Genomic DNA, 15100 nt, shown 5'->3' with positions numbered 1-15100 from the left:
TTTTTGATAAAATACTGTGCTGTTTATTGTAAGATATACAGATCAGCAAAGCAAACGTCCTGGATGGATTTTCGATTCGTTCAAATCTACAACTTTAAAATTGATTGGAAATGTTTCACTGGACGGAAGGGATAAAATGCATTATGGAGGAATGGAAAAATACACTGTATGCATACATCAGGGCCGTGTCTTAGTCTTACAAAGGAATAAGATTGATTCAATCAATTTCAACTACAAGTATGGAAAGCCAGCAACATCATCATCTAGAACATACTGAAAGCATGCACTTTCATAATTTCATCTCGATCTGACACCACTCATGCAAGTTGCATTTGCGCCAGATTCGAATCAAGATTCACATACTGATTATTAGGGTCTGTGCACGCAGACTAATAAATACTGGGTTAAAAATCTCATGGAAACCTATACAGGAAGTTTCTAATGGTTTCTGGTGGTTTTCTTGATTTCCTATTGGATCCCATAAACGATATAGTAAGCTCAAACAGGTGTACTGAACCAAGCTTCAAAATAGCATAAAGGACTTAAAAGTTAAAACTCACTTCATTGTAAGAGAGTATATGCCTCTCTTCATAAAATACAATCACATAATTGTATTGCGCAATCATTACATACCTGTTGCACATTTCAAGGTGCAAAAGGTACATCATTGTGAAAATGGAATAATAAAAACCATACAGTATCAGACTAATATTCAGGGAGGGATTTAGCTTAAAGAATATTTATATCATAACTTCAATTCTAAGAGCAAAGATGAGTAAAACACACTTGTGAAAACCACCCTTAGACAGCTGCATAAATATGGTGAACAAATGCATATTTCTCTAAACAGAGTGGATGCAGTACTTTTTAAAGCAATGATTTTCTTTACATTCCATCATGGAAAATCTTTCATTTCATAATATTCTTAACATATAAACTTGCATTATACTTGCACACAATATAGTGATTCTTTATTTGGTGTGTGGTGTGTGAAATATTGATTTTCCATTTTAGTGCAAGCAAATAATTCCATGACATACCAAGGAGAGACATTAATTGTGCATCACATTAGAGAGTGTATACCAGCACCTCCATCAACTTCCTTTATTTAAAATTACCTAGAAATATGACTCACTCTGAGAATATGTAAAATCATAATAATCTTAACATTTTCAGTATGAATTTCTTCAAAAATCATAACATTTTGAAAGAGTGATATGTCATGCAATGAATGATGTCATGATGCTGTCTGCATGGCTTAAGATGAAAATCATTTTGCACTTGACTTAGCTGTTTAAAAGCTTGACAGGTCCTCAAATTTTGAATTCAGGAGATGAAGACCTCAGTCTGTGGAAATTTATTGAAAGTATCATAGCCAGCTGACACAAATTGCTGTTGACAGACCTGCAAGCCTAGTGCAACCAAAATGTTAAAAAAGGAATCATAATGGCCAAAAAAAGAGAGAAGAATTTCCAACAAAACCAAAAAGGGAACTTGTCGAAATCAACCTTCCACTAAACTTTGAAACAACACTCTCACATCAGTTTTTCAAAAAGAGAAGATCTCCTTTCATTATTCTAGATTAAGAAGTCTAATGAGATAACCACAGTTTAAGCTCTTTTCACCCACACTCCAACCACTTGGAAGATGAGATTGCATTTGGTTGATATTCCAAAATTTCAATATGTTAAGCACTTGTCGAAGTTGTTGTGCTCTGTACATTAATACTTTCCAAATAGATTTTATCATAAAATATCCTACATTTACATATTTACATACTTAAAGAACATATCAAGAAAGTCATAATAATGAAATATACAAAATCATAAAAAACATAATTCTATAAATATTCATTTAAATACAAAAACTTGGAAAACCATGATGAGTATTCGTGTGAAAGTTATTTTGAGGAATTGATTCTTATCTCATGTGTAATATTTTGGGAGTTAATCAATATTAGCTATATAGTAGATGTTATTAATTATGACAAATTTACTATATCCCATTGTATTAAATCCCATTTTATGATGAAAAAAAAGTCAAGTATAATATTAACGGGTGATCATTATGAATGAAAATTAATAATTCCATATTGATTTACATTTTAAAAAATAAGACACTGAATTGACTTCCACATGCACAGGCAATCATAATATTGATATGGTGATTGTTTATATTGCATACAGAGCGGACGTGTGTATGTGTGTGTGCATGTATGATTAAAACACACAGGCAGTTTATCATTTAGTTACAATTTAACCATGGAGTGCTTCCATTATATAAACACTTGTGTAGGTGGGTGTGTCCTAAATTCTTGTAAATATTCAACAATGTGCAGTCCATTATATCTGCGTGATATCCATTCATGATTATAAGTTGACACTGTTTCCAACAAGTTGCACAAAAAAGTTCCTTTCACAGTATGTCTAAGACTCGCTTTCACATAGCTGCTTCAAGGGTGAAAGAAGAAGACTCGATGACGATCATCGGACGGCCTTCCCTGGTGCCATGACTGGTGCCAGAGAGCGCTGTTTGTGCGTGATGGCCAGTTCTTGTACCAGAGCGGATTTCGCGAATGAAGCATCCGTTCCGAGGAGTTGGTCAGGTCTGAACAAAGGCTGAAAAATTGAATGCAAGAACAATTGATTATTAATCAATGTATCAGCGATGACCAAGATTATCTAGATTAAAATGCATAACAAATTAAACCTCTGAATCAACCGCAAAATACAATTTATTTGATAAAGTTGCATTCAACAAGAGGTTAACTTGTACGACAAAGAATAAAAAAGAGGCGTTTTGGGGGCTTTGCGTACATTAACAACAGAAACTACTCTAGATGGATTTTTCAAAACACAAAATTAACATGAAATTACAAGATCAGCAGGAACTACATGTAATAATCACACAAGTATGAAAAGGTACAATAGTTTTTTAACAGTCTATCAAATTTTGTAATATTAACATGTGAATTTGACGAAGAAAATTTAAATAATTTAAAGTTTAAACACAATGGAACAATATTTGTAAATTAAAACAGTAAACCAATACACTATTCGTCAAAGAGGAGAGTGTTCATTCAGTGTATTGCACATATCGGTCCCTGGTACTACAATACAGCAAGAATCTTCAGGAGGAAGCAGTGTAGCTCGAATAAGAAGAAGAAATTGTTTGCATGCCTGAAATCTGATACTACACAAACCCTGCAATATATGTAAGTGTCTCTCATCACTGCAAGTGGTAATAACTTTGCGATGCAGATGGATGATAATAGTTCTATGAGAACAGGGTTCCCAGCTTTTCAAGAAAAAACAAAATTCCCTGAATTTCCCCTCATTTGAGGAATATTTCCCTGATTTGAGGTATTTTTTAATCAAAGTCCCTGATTTTTCCCCGACTGGAAAAAAAGTAAAATAATTTCCCCTGATTTCCCTGATGGGCTGGGAACCCTAGAGAAAGTGGTGGGAGGCGATACATACCTTAGCTGAGCTGGTAGTCTGGATCCCAACAGACCTTGACTTGACCCCTTGTAATCTGTTCAGACGGCTGGTGGCCGAGAGCTGTCTGGTCTTGTCCGATGGGAATGAGGAGGGTTTGGGCCGGGGCACCAGACCCAGGTCCCCCATCCTGTAGTGGGGTAGGGTGGACACTCCCTTGGCAATGGGGGAGAGTGGGGCCAGCCTGACCAAAACAACAACATCAAAAACAAAATTATGTGATGTGAAGTCTGATGAGGGGCCATAATATTCCAAAATTGATCATACGTGGACTCAACTAATGTGTTTACGACTCATTGTTAATCAAAACGTGGGGAATAAGTAGAGTTTAGTTAAACTTGTGAGAATAAAATTCAAAGCTTTCCTATTTAGATTTTATTAATGTGACAATAATAAAGCAGCAACACGAAGTTGGCATGAAGAATTGAGTAAATTGAGTTTATGTTTCTTTTTGTCTTTCTGTCTTGCTCTCCAATGGATTGGAATGGATGCGTAAAAATCTTCATTCCTTTCTTGATGATGAATTATGGCGTTGTTTACTATCCATTGTTGAGATTTATGCACTCCAATGAAATTCTTTGGGGGGGGGGGGGTGTTGCAAGAAATCACAAATCAATCACAAACAATCATAAATCTTGCAAATTTATTGCATATTTGCAGATTGAAACGTCGTCTGTTCTTGACAAAAGAGTGTGTTCACTGATTGCTATATAGTTACAAATGTCAAAAGTTATCAGTTGCTAATTTGCATTTACAATTTGCCATCATTTGCAAATAATTATTTCAAAAAACCTCCTTTGTCGACAGATCAAGATTCAGAACTGATACATACCCTCGTTTAAGTCCCTTGCCAGAGCCAGGGTACATGGCCTCCCGGCTCTTGGTCCTGTAGACCTGCTCTTCCTGAGGTATGAAAGACTCTGGGGCTGGACCAACGCCGATGGCTGCGGCACTGTTGAGGATCACAAGGAGATGTTCAAGCATGTTGTCTCTCTGTTCAACTTCCTCGAGGCTCATTGGACCAGTAGAGCTCTCCCTGTCAGGGTTGCGCTGAAGAAGAGAAATGAAAGAGGGATGCATCATGATAATACTAATTACAGTTATATAGTGCCCTCTATCTAGAAATAGTCTATTCCGAGGTGATTGTTGTTTTTATTATTATTATTATCCAGGATTTAGCTCGAGCTGCCTTCCTGTGCTCTGTGCATTCAAGGAATTAATCCTACCGGGTACCCATACACCTCACCCTGGGTTGAGTGCAGCACAATGGGGGAAAATTTCTTGCTGATGGGAAACACGCCATGGCTATGAACCCACATCCCTCAGATTGAAAGATGAGAGTCATAACCACTAGACCACAACACCCCGCAGAAGAGCTCTCTTTGTCAGGATTACGCTGGAGGAGATAACAAAACGTAAAGAAACATACAGAAAATTCTAGTGAGAAACCACCCTCATTGCCATTCTTACCATGAGTATCCTGTGTAGCGAGTAGGCAGCCTCCGCAAGAATCCTCTCCAGCTTGACCTTGATGTCAGCCATCTGAGCGGCCTCCTTCTCCAGGAGCTCTATCCGCTCCATCAACTGCTCCGACTCCCTGCCCATGCTCTGGAGCTCCTCCCTGGAGGAGTCGGCCTGCTGCCGAAGGAGACCCATCTCCGCCTCCAGCTCCTGGTACTCCTTCTCCCTCTCCTCCAGGTCGGCGATGACATCCTCTTGCTGTTTGGCTTTCTCTGTCAGCATCCTGATGACCTGAGTACGCAAGGTGAAAGAATTGTGTTTATGTTATGGATTACTTAGATATCTGGGAACATCCGGGGTGTTTACTCAGTTGGTAAAGCTTTTGTCTCACAACTGGGAGGTGTGGAGTTTAAGCCTTGGCCGCGCCAGACCAAAAGACATTCAAAGATGGGAGTTGCTGCTATGGTTTGGCATTCAACAATCTAAGGGATAGAGTTACATCAATCTTGTGCTGCACAGTGGGTGCTGGTTCCACGATCAATTGGGAGAAATGAATTTTCATAGTATTTCTATTTCAGATTCTATTTCGAGCAATAATATATGGATTTTTTTCATTTTTTTTGAAAGAAGAAAGAGATCACATACAAAAAGAAGCAAATGCAAGACCCAGAATAGCATTCCTGACAGACAGAAAATCAAGTAGCGATTGATCTTTTGACTTGCACTTGATGGTAACTCATTCTGCAACAAAAAGAGTAACTTTGGGGGAAATCTAAATCCAAATGCCTATCACCTTTCATGGAACAAGACCTCATGCCTCAAATGATTTTGGGGAATCACTTTTTAATTTCATTGACAAGATAATCTATCAAGAGATGTCGTGTCCACATCTGAGATTTCCCTGCAAAATTAAAACACCCATGCCACTTCAAAGAGAAGTGGTGTACTATACCAATGCATACAGAGTTATTGCAGCCACGTCTTTCACTCATTTTGACCATGAATGCACTAGACCTTTCTTCAGTTAATGATTGTTACCAAAGTGATGTATGTGTGTCAGTGTCATGAATGTCTTTGAGAAAAGCTTCTAGATATTGGCGCTATACAAATTCCAAGGTTGGATGGGATTGGAATGATTCTCTTGACAATTATAATTTGATTGATCCAGATTTTGTTTGGGACTAACTGGTTTTGTAGGCCAATTACCTTCTGATTACTATGATTCTTCTTGGCCAGTTCCTTCTCGTTGTTTTCCAGCATCTCTATCTGCTGCCTCTGCTTCTTCTCCTTGGCCCTCATCTCCTCGTTCTCCTCGATCAACTCCATGGTCTTGTCCGACATCTTGCCCAGCTGGGCGTGGATGCTCACGTTCTCACGGATGGTACGCTTGGTGGTGTCGGCCATCTGCTTGTTGGAGACCTTACGGAACTCGGCGGCGACCTGGTTGACGCGAAGCACCATCTCACGTTTCAGTCTGAGTGAGGAACAAGAAAAAAGGTAAGAAAGGGGAAGTTAAGTTGACATGGTAAATTGAATGAGAAAGGACCTTCTTAGTCAAATATCCAGTTTGATCTGCAGCCGATGTTCCAGGTTCAAAAGGTCAAGAAAATTCTGGACCATATGATGCAAATCTTCATGTACCTGGCTTCTTCGTAATATTTTTGTGGAGTCTAACAGTTTGTCACCCGGCTAACAGAAAGGCAGGAGTCTGCGCGAGCTAGGATTTCAAATTGCTGTGCGGCTGACTCGAGTGCACTACAGGAAACGGAAGAGTGAGAAAGAATGAATGCTCTTTAGCCTGATAAACGAGAATAGGAATACTGACCATGTGAAATGATTTTGATTTCTTAGGGGCTATTTTGTTTTCCATACTGGCGTGATTGCAGAATTGTGGCGGCTAATTCTTTCTGCTAAAGGGCTACATGTTTTGCTCAGCAAGCACTTGTATTCTGCTGTATGTAGAATAGAAATTTTCTAAATGCTCTTAAATGTTGTTTGTGGCGTTTCTTGGGGCAACTTTAGAAAAAGATGGTCGCCCCAACGCATTCCATTTTGCAAATTCTAGGGGCAATTTTTTGGCTGTCATGGGGGTGAAATCGCCTGTCATTCTCATGTATATCCTACTCCGCAATGGACGCAGTCGTAAATTCTAATGCCTTCCTGCCTGCCAGGGGTTGAGCTTATAAACATTCCTTCCTTCTAAGCTTCACCAAGTCTACATACTTTAGTTACATACCTGTCCTTGTCTACCACTTGTTTCTTTTCAAGCTTGTAGATTTCGTCCTTGTGACCGTCGGCTTGGGATTTCAAGTCCTCTTCCATCTGCTCAAACTTTTTGTTTAAATCTTCTTTTTGAACTTTGAACTCTTCCAGTGCAGCCAATTTCCCACCTGAATTCAAATGAAATGAAAAAAAAGAATCAATTAAATCAATTCATGTTTTCATAACAGCATTATAAGTGGCATGCATATTCTTTAAATGGTGTGAATAGATATATTCAAAGTTTTTCTTTTCCACTAAATGACAAAGAAGTTAATAGGTACATGTGCGTGAGACCATGAAGAGGAATACAATTACCAGTTTTTGTATTCTGTAAAAAGATAAAGTAATTTGCAGATTTTCATGGTTACAGATGAAATAAAAATTTAAAAAATCAGCAGCATTTAAGAGGATTCAAAACTAGTTTGAACATCAATTTGCAAATAAGGTGTAGAATTTTCTACAATCAATACAGCCAGTAGTTTTCCGTTTAAAACCCAAAGACAAATTCAGTTCCAACTTCTAAAGCCAAAACTGCACTCTGTACAATCGACTGTGATCTGACTTTGGAAATTGTTTGCAAGAGATTAAATAGAACCTGTTTGACAACTTAATTCTACCATACTCAGTATTTGAGCAATCATACAGTAATATCCCAGATACCATCTTCTGGGAACTTACTTATCAGAGGAATTTAAAAATCAGCTCCCAAGAAACATCGACCCAAGAGCATCCTCACAACTGCCTATAGGATTAAACAAATTTTCCCTCTATTCTGTACATAATGCTGAAAGCTCTACATATCTGAATTAAAACAAAACATGAAGGATTATTTTGAACCAGAATTTGGCAAATTTTACTTGGCAAAGTGGCTTTAACTAGAAGTTACTGTGCATTGTTTCCATTATTGGATCCCAATGGATTCCACAATGTATGTCATGCTGTAGAGTTTCATGAACATGATACATTTTCTAATGTCAGGAACACCTTCATTTTTTTAGCTATGAATTCTAAAAAAAAACAATTAAAAAAAACCCCACTTACTGAGGATCATGTTCTCTGAGGTCAGCTGGTCCTTGGTCTCCTGGAACTCGTTGCGTAGCTGGGCAAGCTGGGCCTCGTAGGCATCCTTCTCGGTATCCTTGGCCTGCTGGAGACCCACCAGACGATCGTTGAGGTCTGCTATCTCGTCCTGACGCTGCTCCAGCTGCTTCTTCAAGAAGGCAACGATCTCCTTCTTGTCGGTCCCCATCTGGTCATAGCGGGATTTGAATTCGCCATTGGCCACCTCAAGCTCGTCACATTTTTGCTGGTACCTGATATTGCAAATAATGATAATAATGATTACAATGATAATCACAATAATAATGATGATGATGACAACAAAAACGATAATAATGATAAAATATAATAACAATAATAATAATTATAATAGTAATAATATTGATAATAATAGATTGTATCATCATGATTATGATGACCATTCCATCATTTCCACATAAAAACTGTTTTAAGAACCCCCCCCCCCAAAAAAAAAATTTGATTTAACATCCATAGTGAACAGGTAACCGAAAAGCTTACATCACAGAGTAAACTCGTACAATAATAATTTGGAATGTCTCTAATATTTTGCCAAATCAGAGAAGCATATATCAATGAGTTTTCGCAACATTAAGGACAATTCCTGGGATCTCGCCGATATAAAAGCAACATCTTTAAAACTAAGGCTGGATTAAGACAGCTTACAAGATAAAATCATAAAATTAATGATACTGATCCCCTTTTCAGGACCAACACTAAAGAATACATGGTGTACTTTGAAACCACTACACTCTAGACTTTAAGAAGTTACCTTGATATGGGGAAACTTACCTGATAAGCCTCCTTTCCAAATCTCGGATCTGAATCAGAAAGAATTCTTTGCCAACTTCACTCAGGTTCCCTCCGTCTGGTGCAGACGACGCCCTCGCTGACTTCTTTCCACTCTTCTTCCCGCTCTTCTTCCCTTTCTTCTTTCCTCCCTTCTTCTTTGGGGGCATGTTGCCAGATATTACTTTGCTTACAAAATAAACAAATCAGTACTTATGCTTGTTTCGTTAAAACTTTTTTCCCTGGTGTTTCTTGAAGCTGAATTACTGGATTGCAGTTTGCTGTTGACTCTTGCTTCAATGGACAGCTACATATTTTGTTGCCAGTTGGTTTATTGAGTTGATAAAACAGTGACTTTCCTTGACGTTGCTACCAGCCCAAAATAACTTGGTGACCAATGGCAAGTCACATGTTCATTCTAGAAAAGCAAATATAAAAAAAGAGCGCAATTAATGCATGCTTGATTAAAACTCATTTCACAAATCCTTTGGGAAACATTCTTCTTCTTCTTCTTTGGGTAACATCCACCTCCTTCAGGTTTGAAGATTCTTGCAGATGGTTTATTTGGCATGTGTGTTTCACATTATCATAAATACAAAAGTTAAGTACATGCATCCTCATTAACTGGTAAATGAAAGTGTTTAAATACAGAGAAAATGTCATCTTTACATCATTGGTGGAAACAATATTTTGTAAAAGGAAAGTCAAGCAATGTAGAAAAGCGGTAGAGGCACTGATCTCAAAATAAGGGTTGTCCTAGACCTTGCAAGTATATCCTCATAAAAAAAGGCAAATCATGTCTTGATAAAATGATAATAATCCCAGTTCATTGTCTATTTTTCAATGACTTGCTGTGTTCTACAGTCTTTGTTATACGTTTACAGTCGACTAGTTAGTGCACATGTGGGCACTCAAAAGAAGAATGAACTTTCTAGATTTCTTGTGTTGAGAAATGAAGAAAATTTTCATAGACCATGGCCATCCACATTTTACTACTCAGTCAGACTGGCTCGCCTAGCTAGAGCCGGCATCTCCCTTGCAACAAACTGAGCAACATTTTGATTGCTCATTTGCTGTTATAACATTAATTTTATGCATTTAAAGATTTAATTTTGTTAACATGATTTAATTAGCCACTTGCCACACAGAACTTGCTGGTGGTGTCACACAGTCAGACAGTTACAGTGACAAGTCACTCTCACTCACAGTGAGGCCTAACCCAGGGAGCTCCTGCCCGTGAAGCGGGTCGGAGCCCAGGACTCATCCGTGTAATATTACTAATATTAGGCAAACGGTACTCTCCAAAATGGGGTCGCAATAGCACCCCAAATAAAAGGGGGAAAAATGAATTATGCACTTACCTCTGGATGAAGGTCTATTGTGACACAGAATCCTGACATCGAGGCACAAACAAACTGGACCCTCAAAAAAAGGAAAAGTTCTGTCTCGTTCGTTCTCCTTTTTTCCAAATTGAAAACAAAATGGCCAATCGACACAGAGAACGAACGTGACATAGATTTAGAGGTCTAACTTTTCCTTTTTTTGAGGGTCCAGTTTGTGCCTCGATGTCAGGATTCTGTGTCACGATAGACCTTCATCCATACAAATCAAAGTGCATAATTTATTTTTTCCCCTTTTATTTGGAGTGCTATTGCGAATTGCGACCCCATTTTGGAGAGTACCCATCTCTGCCTAATAATAATATTACACAGACGAGTCCTGGGCTCCGGCCCGAGGCGAAGTGAGTCCGAGTCACAGAATCAGAAATGACAGAAAAGTCAGAATGACAGATCAATTTGTTTTCCATCAACTTAAAAAAAAAATAAATGGCATGCCAAATAAATGTCACAAAAAAGTGAGCGCAAGACAAAGTGATCTAGGGTGTCGATCGAACGTAAACTCTTATTAAACACCCCCGAATAACTCGACAGGGTCAGGGAATCGTGCACAAGCGCAATTAACAACTCTCGTAAATACACTCCACTTCAGTCCCACATGTGTAAAATACTGTCACGTTTCACGTTCATTGTAAATAACCGTTTGAATAAAAGGCCAAGGGGCTATCTCAGCTCCCAATTAGAAATCTACTGAATCATTATATTACTGATAAACTTACCATAAATCCTATCGCGAAAAAATAATCAAGTTCTTGGCATTTTCAACATATTTTCTATCAAGATGAAACAGCTTTGTAAATTGTAGGTCGGCCAAGCAAGCCGTTGTCAAGTCTGGTTGCTAAGAGTATAGCGCCATCTCAGGTCAGTGTATAGTTCATTTAAAAAAAGTCGAATTTATCTCCCTAAACGAAATAAATTACTAGTATGCGAAAATTAATCATCGATATCCAAAAGCTATTGATGTCGATGAAATTAATGCCTCAAACAGCATTAAGAGGCAAGGATAGAACCAATCAACACAAAATATATGGACTGAAGTAATCATGAGGGAGGAAGGAGATATGAATCGAGAAGCAAACCGCGCGAGGAGGGGATCAATTAAGGATACTGACGTAAGAGAAGAAGAAGAAGGAGGAGATGGAGGAGGAGAAGATGATGAAGGAGGAGAAGAAGAAGAAGAAGAGAAAGAAAAGAAAGGATTAGGATATGTTGATGTTCTTTAATGGAAGTGATGATAGTATGGCAATGGTAATGATGAATTGATGATTGTGATGAGGATGAAAAAAAATCAAGGAGAAAGAAAATGGAGGATGAAAACAAGGTGAGAGGGGGAAAGGATTGAGAAGAAGAGGAAAGGGGAAGTGGAGAAGGTGAAGAAGTAAGGGAGAAGAAGAACAAGACAGACAAGACACACAAAGTCTCGAGACATGTCTAATATGGGTAATACAACATCCATTACAATAATCAGCTCTATTCTGTCACTATATGTTGCTGAGCTTTTGTGAAAAAATGTGTGATTAGCCTATAGTTCCTGAAGAAACCAGTTGATAGATTTTCTAAGACAGGGGTGAATCCAGGATTTTCCAAAGGGGGGAGGGGGTGTCACATTTTCCCGACAAAAAATTTGAAGAAGAAAAAAATACAAAAACAAAAAAAGATTTTCAACCAAGAATTTGTACATTTCGTCCATGAAAAAAATTGACAAGCACAAAATAATAATCCTCAATTTCAGGGGGGGGGGGGGGGCACACCTATGTTTTAACAGAAATTTTACATTACCAATTTTAATTGTGCCTCTCAAGGGGGGGGGGGGCGCCGATCTGCCAGTGATCTAAGATGTTCTCTCTCTCTCTCTTTTTTTTTTTGGGGGGGGGGGTTTATCTTATGTACAGTGCTCAAGGGGAGAATGGTAGCATAAAAGGTATATTGGAAGTAAAGGGGGGAAAATGAAAAAGAGAAAAATACAAACAAGGCAAAGGAAAACAAAAGAATGTCAAGTTTCTAAAAAAATGTATTTTCACATACATACATTTCATTGCATTCATTGAATAGTTATATTCATATATTACTCAAATGACAAAAATAATACAGTTTACAAGAACATAATATTTTTGATAGTTTGCTGTTTACTGTTTGATAATGTATCAAGTGAAAATAAAGCTGTTGCTTTGATAAGTATACCACTAAAATATAAGCCTGTTCTATATTTGCAAGTTCATATATACATATATCTTGCTTTTCAATAAGAATTGAAAATATATAAAAAAGGAACAATTGGTATCTCATTCATCCTAAAAAAGACAAATGTGACAAAAAGGGAAAATACACATCTAAAAAAAGCATACATGTACCAAGCCCTGTAAATAAATATATGACAGATTTAAAGGGGGAAGTTCACCCTGAAGAAAAGTTTGTTGGAAAAAAACAAAAACAGAAATAAATAGCACAAAATATTGGTGAAGGTTTGAGGAAAATCCATTAAAGAGTTGTTAGAATTTTAAGTTTTGGATTTGTGAAGTCCTAAACGAGCAGCTGCCCATATGTCATGTAATATAAAATGCATATATTTAAATTTTGTTATGGTTCGTGATGACCTATTTTTGTTTTCTTTTTTTAGGAACGGGTGTGAAATGACTTGCCTATTGTTATACTGAAGGTAGAGTAAAAACCATTTTCATTTACTTTTTTTACCATACCATAATAATAATAATAATGAAACATTTTTGTATAGCGCAAAATACATAAGCAAAGTTGCATGTCTCTACGCGCTTTTTACAAAAGGAGTGGAGATGGAGGGGAAAGCACTGGGTTCTTACATTAATTGTTTACAAAATGGTGAATAAATGTGTTTTCAAGCTATTTCTAAACTTTTCGTATGGTTGTATATTTCTAAGATATTCTGGCAGATTATTCCTTAAAGTAGCAGCTGCATGTGAAAATGATCTTTCCCCATATGACTTTGTCACAGTATGTAAGAAAGCTGCTCGCATGTGACGTCACAAATCAAATAATTAAAATTCTAATAACTTTTTTGTTCTTTGACGGCTTTTCTCAAACCTTCGGCAATATTTCAAATTATTTTTTCTGCTATTTTACAATAAACTTTTTGTCAGGGTGAACTTCCCAGATAGCAGAAGGCAGCATAAAATGGTGAAACCCGCAAATCATCAGACTAGATAGATTACATGCAATACACAAATACACACAGATAAGCCAGTTCATGGTTAGCTCATGATCAACTTTTCTCCAATGACCTTTGTGATTTTTCATTAGGATAAGCACTATCATTTTCAAATGTAGATGTTGCGTAAGCTTTACCGGTAGAGTATTCAAATTCTGAGAACAAAAGGCATTGTATAGACCAGGGGCCGTATTCTGAAAATTGTCTTAAGAGAAATATTCTTGTATCTTAAGAGTTACAATAAAATCCGTATTCCGAAAATTGTCTTAACTTTTCTTGTAACTTTCACTGAGCGCGTATGATGTCAGAGATATAATGATGCGTAAATATATAATCGGCGCACATTATGTCTGTGCGCAAGATAAAATCTCGAGTTACAAGGTATTCTGAAAATTCTCTTATCTTTGCGTTCTCTTAACTTCCTTGGAAAATACAATGAAATTTACAAGAGGTGGGGGGCTATTGTAACTTATTGTTGCATGCGATATTTGACCGTCCGCAAAAATTATTTCTTGCTGAATCCCGCAAGAACATCATATTTTACAAAAGGAGACATTCCAAAGACATTATAACGACGGATTGGTAGACTTTTCAGAAATTAAAAATTGGTGTTCGAGACGATGAATCTTTCGAGAGAAAATAATCTTTGAAAAGAGCCACGTGTATTTTTAGCACAGAAGCGCACAAGCATAAGCGTCGGAGGCGCAAGGAAATTACGCCTCATAACAACAATGCGCTTCATTATTTTTCAGAAGAGACGCTTCTATTGGTTGACCTAAGCATATAACAAGCTTAATAATTGGTTGATGACAGAATATTGGGCGTGTCAGAGATAAAATAGGGGACGCCCTTACAGAGATAAGACAATTTTCAGAATACTAATTTAAGAGAATTTTAGCGCGCTGTTATCTTGCTGACTTACAAGAAAAGTTAAGAGAAAAGTTAAGACAATTTTCAGAATACCACCCCAGGTGACTAGAATAGTACATCAGGGATAAAGTTTGGAAATCTGTTTTATTGTCTGCCTTTGGCACATTTGACTATTGTTTAGGCTACTGTCAAATACCAGTGATTATGAAGGCTCTATTTATTACTCTTCAGCTTGGATGTGATAAATATTTTGAAAGGAATACATGAATAATCATCAAATCACAAATGCCAATGTCAGTGAATTTGAAAGCCACCTTCATGGTTGTCTCCAATGACCTTTTTCTGCTCGTGCGCAGTTTACAACCGTGAACAGGCTTATACCCTTGTAAGTCCTGGATCCATGTAATGATTCCAATGATTCGCAGATGTAATGACCATTGCAAAAAAAAAAAACCAACAATCTAACCTGGCTCTCCTTAGATTGGTGATAGCCCCTCCCCTTTTTCTCTTGTCAATATCTTTGGGCAAAAATTATGTCATTCTTTATAGCAATGACCTATTTTTCT

General features: G+C 37.4%; 1 protein-coding gene across 1 annotated transcript; it reads right to left on the bottom strand.

The window, feature by feature from the left end:
• LOC135156753 (cilia- and flagella-associated protein 157-like) lies at positions 1 to 11352 on the bottom strand. The gene is made up of 9 exons (XM_064109952.1): positions 11203 to 11352; positions 9090 to 9504; positions 8262 to 8533; positions 7195 to 7348; positions 6165 to 6432; positions 4968 to 5249; positions 4330 to 4547; positions 3480 to 3681; positions 1 to 2618 (listed from the first exon to the last, which is right to left on the bottom strand). The coding sequence occupies exons 2-9, from the start codon at positions 9254 to 9256 to the stop codon at positions 2484 to 2486; spliced, it is 1698 nt and encodes a 565-aa protein (XP_063966022.1). The 5' UTR covers positions 9257 to 9504; positions 11203 to 11352; the 3' UTR covers positions 1 to 2483.
• Between the last annotated feature and the right edge of the window lie 3748 nt (positions 11353 to 15100).

The sequence above is a fragment of the Lytechinus pictus genome, chromosome 15 (genome assembly GCF_037042905.1).
Source record: "Lytechinus pictus isolate F3 Inbred chromosome 15, Lp3.0, whole genome shotgun sequence".
Lineage (NCBI taxonomy): Eukaryota > Metazoa > Echinodermata > Echinoidea > Temnopleuroida > Toxopneustidae > Lytechinus > Lytechinus pictus.
This window is presented reverse-complemented; position numbering and strand designations above follow the sequence as displayed.

Excerpts from the sequence above, each read along its gene's own strand:
- LOC135156753 (XM_064109952.1), bottom strand. The coding sequence starts at position 9,256 with ATGCCCCCAAAGAAGAAGGGAGGAAAGAAGAAAGGGAAGAAGAGCGGG. Across the intron at positions 8,534-9,089 it reads TTGGAAAGGAGGCTTATCAG|GTACCAGCAAAAATGTGACG; the intron begins GTAAGTTTCCCC and ends TTGCAATATCAG. Across the intron at positions 7,349-8,261 it reads CTCAGAGAACATGATCCTCA|GTGGGAAATTGGCTGCACTG; the intron begins GTAAGTGGGGTT and ends ATTTGAATTCAG.